The sequence below is a fragment of the Macaca mulatta genome, chromosome 3 (assembly GCF_049350105.2).
Source record: "Macaca mulatta isolate MMU2019108-1 chromosome 3, T2T-MMU8v2.0, whole genome shotgun sequence".
Lineage (NCBI taxonomy): Eukaryota > Metazoa > Chordata > Mammalia > Primates > Cercopithecidae > Macaca > Macaca mulatta.
The window spans coordinates 5603418-5613006 of NC_133408.1; the positions used below are offsets into that span (position 1 = coordinate 5603418).

General features: G+C 46.8%; 1 protein-coding gene across 3 annotated transcripts in view; it reads left to right on the forward strand.

Annotated features, from left to right (window-relative positions):
* Positions 1–5626, forward strand: part of C2CD2 (C2 calcium dependent domain containing 2) — a 70269-nt gene extending 64643 nt beyond the window's left edge. For 2 of the 3 annotated variants that reach the window (XM_015132833.3, XM_077995165.1), the window contains exon 14: positions 1536–5626. In XM_015132833.3, the coding sequence (XP_014988319.1) occupies positions 1536–1756 (221 nt within the window). In that variant the 3' untranslated portion in view covers positions 1757–5626. 3 annotated transcript variants of the gene reach the window in all.
* The last annotated feature ends 3963 nt before the right edge of the window (positions 5627–9589 follow it).

Genomic DNA, 9589 nt, shown 5'->3' on the forward strand with positions numbered 1-9589 from the left:
GTTCGTGCTTAAAGTCAGGCTCAGGGGCACACGCTTCTTTCCCCATAGCAGGCTTTGATTATACAAAGATTCATAGGCAGGTCTAGGTCAGGTTTCTCCGACTGCCCTCAGATGCCACAATTGTTGGTGTGCATTTCATTTAGAAGAGGGAATTGATATTCTTCATCCCCTCCTTTAACCTCCTCAACGTGAGTGGCGATTTGCATATGTCATGGCTATTGAGATGTTTATTGGATATGCCTATCACAAAGGGAATAAATTATCACATTAAGAATAAAGCTCCTCTTCATGATGATCAGACCTGTCTTCTTTCAAAGTCATTACCACCTACATGCAAGTGGTAATGAATTTCACAGGCTGGACTGAAATGCTTACTCCCTCAACCTTGCCAGCCTTGGTTAATAAGATTTTAAACTAATTTGTGAAAAAGCAAATTAGTGGGCTCTTGCACCCTCTACATTAGCTCATACTTGATCTTTAAGGAATCATTGCTGTTGAAATTATTGTTGCTGCTGCTGCTGCTAATTTTCTTCTATTCCATATTCTACTACTTGATGGATAGCTATATCCAGATAAATATCTGTATATAGAGATCTGTATCTATCTGTAAACAGATAGATCAAACGACACAAAATTGAGGTTTTGTAGGCCAAATATGCCCAAGTGACAAACTTCAGATGGCATGGCCTAATAGATATGATAGGATCTGGAATTATTTTTTAATAAAATCTTATTCCCAAAAAAGCAACTATTATTTAACATTCCTAAGAAAGTGAATACCATTGTTCTCAGGGTCTTAATTGGGTTTTATGAGTGTAATGATCCTTTCTGGGGCACAGTACTTCTTTGCCACCTTTCTTAATGAGGGGAAGTGGGTGGCACAGAAGGGACCTAGGTGTCCTTGGTGTCCCAACCGAGGCAACAGCTGTCTGCCTCCATTTGGTCTGATAGAAAATCAGGGATATAAGCCAGGTGTGATGACTCATGCCTGTAATCCCAGCTCCCAGCGCTTTGGGAGGCTGAGGGTCGTGAATCACCTGAGGTCTAACCAACATGGTGAAACCGTCTCTACTAGAAATACAAAAAATTAGCTAGGCGTGGTGGTGCGCACCTGTAATCCCAGCCATTTGGGAGGCTGAGGCAGGAGAATCGCTTGAACCTGGAGGTAGAGGTTGCAGTGAGCCAAGATCGCACACACCATTGCACTCCAGCCTGGGTGACAGACAGCAAGACTCCATCCCCAAAAAACATCAGGAATATAAATACCATCCTTGGAAAGGGATACCAAGCGATAGTCCAGGCTTACTGCTTCTACTGTTATAATCTCCTTTCCATTTCATCTTGAAAAATCTCGTTTTGTACAAGCCAGATTCCAGTTGTTTTTTTCTCATGCAGATAGTGACAGCACATTGAAGTAGTAAACCTGCCCTTTGTTAGAGGCATTTGAGCCTCCTTTTCCCTTTGTCCCATTGGAGCAGTCATTCAGCCCCTCATTCCCCGCCCACTTGACCAGCCCCTGTGCTTCCCTCTTCCAGGAGGAATTCTAAGGAAAGGGGCAAAGCTGTTCTTCCGCCGGCGGCATCAACAGAAAGACCCGGGCATGAGTCAGTCACACAATGACCTTGTGTTCCTGGAGCAGCCAGAGGGTTCCCGGAGGAAAGGCGTCACCCTCACCAGGATCCTGAACAAGAAGCTGCTCTCCAGGCACAGAAACAAGAACACCATGAACGGTGCCCCCGTGGAGCCCTGCACATAGGGCCTGAGGTCATCACCTCCAAGCCAGAAGACGTGCACCCGCGTTAACTACCCTCACCAGGACGCAGCCAGTGTGCCCGCCTGATGTCCAGATGCCCCGCTTGTCTTGCTGGGTTTCTTCCAACCATCTAGTCTTTTAAAGGGAAAACAAAATCTGAGTCTCCAGCCAGGAGGTTCCCTCAAGAGAGGATAAAAAGCCCAACTCGCCACCAGATGCCAAATGAGACTTGACAGCCGCAGAGCTTGGGCTGTGCTCAAAGCTAAGAGTTAGGGTTCAATATTAGAAGGAGATTAACATTATAAGTGAAATAATGTACTCTAATGGATTGTGGAGGGCAGGTGTGAGGGACTCAGTTTACCTATTCTACACTAACAAGTGTTTTTGGTCCATGCCTGGACCATGTCACAAAAAGGAGGTGCCCCCCTGTGCTGTCACTGTGAATGGAAAGGGTGGGTCACCTCTCCTCATCTGCTGCTTGGAATAAAAAATGCAGCTGGCCCTGAGTACAGGGAAGTGGAACATAGACAGGATGTGGATAAATAAATTTTGGTAGGAATGGAGACGCTATGACAGATGTAGGAAGTCATCTACCTTTGATATTAGCCATAGAACTTGAACACTAACTATATCCTATGCATAGTTTGCAGAACACTTTTCTAAGTTTACTTTGAGCCTACTTGCAAGTGGAAGATACATATATTCTCACATGGTTTTTACATTTTTCTCTATCGTGTTAAAAGCTCTAATAATACTAGTGGAGAAGTTGACATCCAAGTTTTTTTTTTCTCCCGCCTGTCATACTTGCTAAACGAGCGCAGCAGGCCTGTCGGATGAAGTCAGGAGGCATACGTGACCGCGCGTACAAAACGGTAACCAAACACATACATGGATTTTGCCAAATGCTGCCAGGAGCCAAAACAAAGTCCTTTTAGGGCAGTGGAGGAAATTATTTTGTGTCTCAGGTGTCAGTCTTAGGAATGGAAGTTTAATAACAAATGGGCCAAACTTGCAGGAAATTCTTTCTATGAGCACTTCAGAATTTTGCTGTGAACAGTCCTCTTGGACACAGGTTGGGGTGCCCTTGTTTGGGTTTGTTTTGGTGGAAAACGTGATCACCTGGCACACCATTTGAATATCCCTAAGTATCATTCCAGTCGCTTTCCTCATCAGTTGCCTTTCTGTTTCAGTTCATTCACAGATTTCACTTTGGTCTGCCCTGAATGTGCCACTTCCCGTAGACATGCTGGTTAAAGAACAGTCATCATTGGGGTGAAGTGTTTTTGACAGTTTAATATGATTCACTTTTCTCCAAAGAGATGTAAAAGGCCATTATGAAAGCTTGACTTCTGTCATGGAGATGGAAATGGGCGAGATTCCTTCCGTAGGTTCTTTTGTTAATCCTTAAACATGAAATATTTTGGGGGTAATAGAGCCACTGGTGAGTAAAAACCTATATAAAAACCAAAATTTTAGGATTTTTTTCTTTTTTAGTGAAAACCTGTATAAAAACCAAAATTATGGGATTTTTTTCTTCTTTTTTAGGGGGAGAGATTAGAAAACGACATTAGGAATTTCACTTTAGAATGCGCATTACAAATTTCTTAGGTGTTCCAGGAATTATCAAGTGACTTTAAAATGACTTTTTCAACCTGCTTTGTTTTTAAAAATTATATTCCAGTTTTAATCATTGTAAAAAAAGCACCTGGAGTTTCAAAATATGTGAATACTACCAAGTTTCTGTCCCCAAAGTCAGGCATCACTGCTAGTCTTTTGGGACAGATGGGACAGATGTTCACTTGAATGTTTTACTTGAAGTTTTACTGCTCTTGGCCATGTGGTAAAAAGAGCCTGAGACATGTAAAAAGAGCCTGAGACATGTAAGAATTCCCAGAGGATATTATGTGTCAGAATTTCGGACACTGATGCGAAGTTTTTAATTGTTCTTTTTTATTTGATTTTGGAATTCAGGTGTACTCTATTCAAGTGCAAGGAGATCAGAAGTTTTTTTTAATTTTTTTATTTAAAAAATGTTTTTTTCGAGACGGAGTTTCCCTCTGTTGCCCAGGCTGGAGTGCAGTGGCGGCTCACTGCAACCTCTGCCTTCTGGGTTCAAGCGATTCTCCTGCCTCAGCCTCCCAGGTAGCTGGGATTACAGGCGCCAGCCACCACGCCCAGCTAATTTATTTGTATTTAGTAGAGATGGAGTTTCACCACGTTGGTCAGGCTGGTCTCGAACTCCTGACCTCAGGTGATCCACCCACCTCGGCCTCCCAAAGTTCTGGGATTATAGGCATGAACCACCATGCCGGCCCCAGAATTTTGTATTAAGCCTTCTTGCTCTTAAAAAAAAAAATTGTTTTTAACTATTCCATTTCCAGATGAATCCCATGAGCACTGCTTACTGTTGAATACCTAGGTCTAGGGCTCTGCTTCCTGTAGACACACTCACGTTGTCTCCATCCAATGGCCTTTTCTGAAGTTACAGAAAACACCAATGTGGGAGGGAGTTTATGAAGCAAAGGCAAAGGAAACACATAGGCTGGCTTCAGGGTAGCACCGTGAGAAACGGCCTGTATTGATACTGTGAATGTTTCTTTCCCAAGCTATTTTGTACAGGTTTTTTTTTTCATGGTGTAGGGTATTTATGATAAAGTAAATGTTGTGAAGGTTAAAGATAAATTAAGATTATCCACCAAATGCTAAAAATACTGACGTGTAAATCACCTTGATCGTCTCACCTCTTCTACGAGCTTTTGCGGCTTGAGGGCTTTTGTTTTTGGCTTTTGTCTGGATGAAAGTTTTGCTGAGTGGTGTTTTAAAAGCGATTCCTCATGAACACTAAGATTAACTGTGTCTGTATCTCTGGAACTGGGTGCTCATGTTGGTTTTAATGAGCTTGCAACCCTTCCCCGTTTGCTTTGTTTAAGGAGGTACCTCTGTTCTTTGTGGAGGAGTGAAATGGAGCTTTCAGTGTGTGTGTGTGGTATGTGTGTCTGCACACAGGTGTGTGTTATTGTAGCAATAACAAAAGTAGCCATCTTCTTGTTCCTGCTGAAAACTTGCTGTGAGAGTTTTGACATAGCAATTTATTTTAATCAAGTTCCAAGTCTGGGTTCAAACCCAGCCCCGATCCCTTATGACCGAGGCCCGCTCAGTGGCACCTTGGTGCCCATTTAGATTTTTGCTTGGGTTTTACTGGCCACCTCTATAGACGAGAGTTGCAAAGTTGCTTTGAGCAGAGAGGGAAAGATTAATCTACACTGCTGGCCACCGAAGGCCGGTGTTTCCTGGGTAATAATCTCACGGCTCTTGATCTGGAAACTTCAGAGTACAAATTGGTGGACGGTGGAAGTCAGGACATGGATCTCTGTCCGATGGAAAACAGACCTCGGGGCTGGCATCAACCCTGCTGCCAGGCCCTCTCCCCACTGCCCCAAACCGGCCCAGACACGATGACCAAAGCAGCCTGCACAGGGCAAGGCCCCTGCGGAATCCTGCAGAGCAAACTCAGGTTACCTTGGGTCCATGACTGTTTGCATTGGAAACACAGTACACTGCCCCGTTCTCTCAGCAGCTGGGCAGTAGCGCACCATTCATCATTGAGGCTTGTTGTTTACCACTGTTATGTCCAAACTGCATTGTAAAAAGAGAAGAAAACGGCAGGTTTTCCAGGTCTGCGGAAGGGTTTGGCCTGACACTGGAGTGCGGTGATGAACTTACGTGACAATGATTGTATTCCTCAATAGCACTTTAAATGCCGAAGACGGTCCCGCACCAAGCCTGCGCACGGGCTTGGGTGGGTTCCTTTGGAGAAGATGTGGCTGGAACACAAACAATCTTTGAAGAAATAAATGTGCACACAGAACACTACACGCTGAGTTGTTTTTCCTGAGTCCTGTTCTGTCTTAGAAGTCCCAGGGGTCTTCTCTGAGCGTCCCTTTCATCAGGTCACTGCAAGTGACCAACCATCACAGCCAATTAACGTAAAAGAAGAGGCAGGCTGGGCGCGGTGGCTCGTGCCTGTAAATCCCAGCACTTTGGGAGGCTGAGGCAAGGGATCACTTGAGGTTGGGAGTTTGAGACCAGCCTGGCCAACATGGTGAAACCCCGTCTCTACTAAAAATACAAAAATTAGTGTTAGTGGTGGTGCATGCCTGTAGTCCCAGCTACTCGGGAGGCTGAGACAGGAGAATAACTTGAACCCAGGAGGCAGAGGTTGTAGTGAGCCAAGATCGTGCCGTCACATCACTGCACTCCAGCCTGGGCAACAGAGCAAGACTCCGTCTCAAAATAAATAAATAAATGAAAATTTTAAAATAAAAGTAAAAGAAGAGGTGGACATTGCCTTGCGCTCGCTTAGTCCTTGCTTCGTTCTTTGCAAAGGACTTTCCTAACGTGCTTCTTACATGATTTTAAGCCGTTTAGCGTCCTTTCTAGGCCTGGGGCTAAAATCATTAACTATAGAAAGTATTTCCAGGGGGCCAGGTGGGTGGCTCACACCTGTAATCCCAGCACTTTAAGAGGCCGAGGTGGGAGGATCATCTGAAGTCAGGAGTTCGAGACCAACCTGGCCAATGTGGTGAAACCCCATCTCTACTAAAAATACAAAAACTAGCTGGGCTTGGTGGCACTCACCTGTAATCCCAGCTACTCGGGAGGCTGAGGCAGGAGAATTGGGAGGCGGAGGTTGCAGTGAGCCAAGATTGCGCCATTGCACTCCAGCCTGGGCGACAGAGTGAGACTCTGTCTCAAAAGAAAAAAAAAAATTCCAGTGACCCTGGGGTCAGGGTAACTGTGGATTCTACATGTCAGGGACTGTTGGCCTGGACTCCCCCAGCGGCAGAGCCCAGCATGCGGTGGCCTGAGGGTGACACACTTGGGAAGTGCCAACAGAGTGCTAAGGTCCGGCCGAGGGAGTGGAACGGGGATGAAGCCCACACGAGGGTGTGTGTCAGGTGGTCCACCTGTGAAGGGCAGCTGTGTCCCCACGCCATCCACAGGGACCTTCTGAGGAGCTCTCTTCACCTGGCATCAGAGGACGCGCTCATCCATCCTTGGACTTTACTGTCCATTCCCCACCGCAGTGGGTGGCCCGGGCACATGCAGAGGGGGACAGGGGTGACGGGTACCTGGCTCAGCCACAGGTGGAACGGTGTCTGCTCTTGCCTGGGGCTCATGGTGGTTCTGGGATGGAGGCGATGGAGTCGGGTCACAAACGTGTCCTGCGGGCCCCATGCAGGCATCTTGCCTCCTCTGTAGTCATCAGTGCCTGTGGTCTCCCTCAGTCTTCATTCCCCCTGTGGTGCCCAGACAGCAGAGCACTTGGAGAGCTGGTGTCCTGGAGGAAGCTACTGGACAGGCCCAGCCTCCTGCCCCCACACCGCCCACCCCTCCTCTCAGCTGTCCCGCCCACTCACTGATGCTTCCCAGCTGGGTTCCAGGTCGTCCGCTCCATTTCCTGGGCACCGCAAGGTGGTGATGGCAGTGCCTCTTGTTTGGAGTTAGAAGTGGTTCAGAACCCAGTGATGGAACTGTTGCTTCCTCTGTGTGGCCAGTGGGACCCACTTTGTGCTGATCCTCCAGGAGGAGGCTGGATGGAGTTGCTGGAGGCCAAGCTTGTCCTAATTTGTCAACTTTCCTAAGCTGATCACCTCCAGGTGAGCCCTGTGTTCTTGCGAATGCGTCTCCACTGCCCAGATTAATCCAACTCAGCCACCCTCGGTCATTCTGGGTGCGCATCCTCGTGCCCAGCAGTTCACACTCTTCGAATGGTCTAACCCAACTCAAGCCCTGCCTTCCCCACGAAGGAGCTTCTCTGCAGGCTGTGGAATTGGCGTGCTTACAGCAGCGTGGTTCAGGCCTCCAGCTCTCAGGCTTCGCTGTCCTGCATTGCTCTCATTTCCTATATCCCCCGGGGCTTCGTATAGTCACTGCCCACCTAGCAGAGCAAGGACAAAGGTCAGCTGATGACCCTTACGTGACCACAGACAGCAGGTTTGTTTCTACCCACCTCACACCCCTTCACCCAGGACCTGGTGCTGGTGGCAGAGCAGGACACTGGAGGGGATGACCACATGCTGTTTTGACCTTAGCACCCCTACAAAGCCAGGGTGATGTGTGTATATGTCAATAAAGTTTATTTTTAAAATGCAGATCACTCACCAAAGGGGCTAGACACTAGGATGGCTGACATAGCACAGTGATCCCCTAGAGAGAAAGCTGCTGAGGCTGGACCCTCCTCCCAGTGATGACCTAGAAACATCAGCTTTCCTCCACTGCCCTTCCCCAGCTCCACACTGCGACGGTCCACAGTGGAAACTACGAGTCACACCCTGCTGTAACAGGCATTCAAAACGAGTTGCCTATGTATTTATAGATCTATATTAACATCATTGATATTTATAAAGTTGGATGTGCAGGTATCTTGGGCACCTTAATAGAAGGGTTATCAGCTGGTGATCATCATTGCCGTACCAGGTGGAGCACTGGACTAAGCCCGGGGGATTTATTTATTTATAGTCTAGCTCGGTAGCAAGCATAGCTTTTATAAAAATAAAAGGCCAGGCACAGTGTGGCTCACGCCTGTAATTCCAGCACTTTAGGAGGCCAAGGCGGGTGGATCACCTGAGGTCAGGAGTTCAAGACTAGCCTGGCCAACATGGTGAAACCCCATCTCTACCAAAAATACAAAAATAAGCCAGGCGTGATGGCGCATGCCTGTAATCCCAGCTACTTGGGAGGCTGAGGCAGGAGAATCGCTTGAACCTGGGAGGCAGAGGTTACAGTGAGCCGAGATCACGCCACTGCACTCCAGCCTGGGCGACAGAGTGAGACTCCGTCTCAAATAAATAAATAAAATAAAGTTAGAGAAAGACTTGAGATCACAACAATAGCTAATAATAATTTCACACTCATCATGTGACAAGAATTTTTAAAATAGTTTTATATGTAGTGCCTCATATATTCTCTGAAACAACTCCATGAGGCATGATCTATTTTAGCTTTACAGGTTAAGAAACTGAGGCACAGAGAGGTTAAGTAACTTGCCCAAGCTGACAGCTGGCTAGACCAGAATTTCAGCGCTGGTTGTTTGCCCGGAGAACCTCTGCTCACAGCCTCGAGTCTCTGGCTCTGCCTGTGTCAACTGGAGAGATTAAGGACTACGGCGCTCGCTCGCACGCGCGCGCGCTCTCTCTCTGTGTGTGTGTGTATATATATATATATATATTTTTTAGAGGTTGTCTCACTCTTGTCATCCAGGCTGGAGTATAATGGCATGATCTCGGCTCACTGCAACCTCCTCCTCCAGGTTCAAGCGATTCTCCTGCCTCAGCCTCCCAAGTAGCTGGGATTACAGGCGCCCGCCACCACGCCCGGCTAATTTTTGTATTTTTAGTAGAGATGGGATTTCACCACATTGGCCAGGCTGGTCTCAAACTCCTGACCTCAAGTGATCCACTAGCCTTGGCCTCCCAAAGTGCTGGGATTACAGGCGTGAGCCACCGCACCTGGCCAAAAATTTTTAACAATTTTATATATATATAAAAACTGGTGTAGTAGAGTCAGGCATATGATACATTTTATTTGTTGAGTTAAACAAATGTTTAAAAACCACCAAAGATTAGCATGAGGAAAAGGCTGGTCTCCTTCCCTGGAACCAGGATAAATCACTGAGGAAGTCAGAGGCAGGGCCAAGACTAAAATTCAAGTCACACAACAGTACTCTCTGAAAAATCTACATACTCCTATGATAAAGGTCTACTAAATTGTCCCGATATATCATCCCCTAATTTGTGGATATGTAAGCAACTGTGAAACGTGTCTCTAACCTGG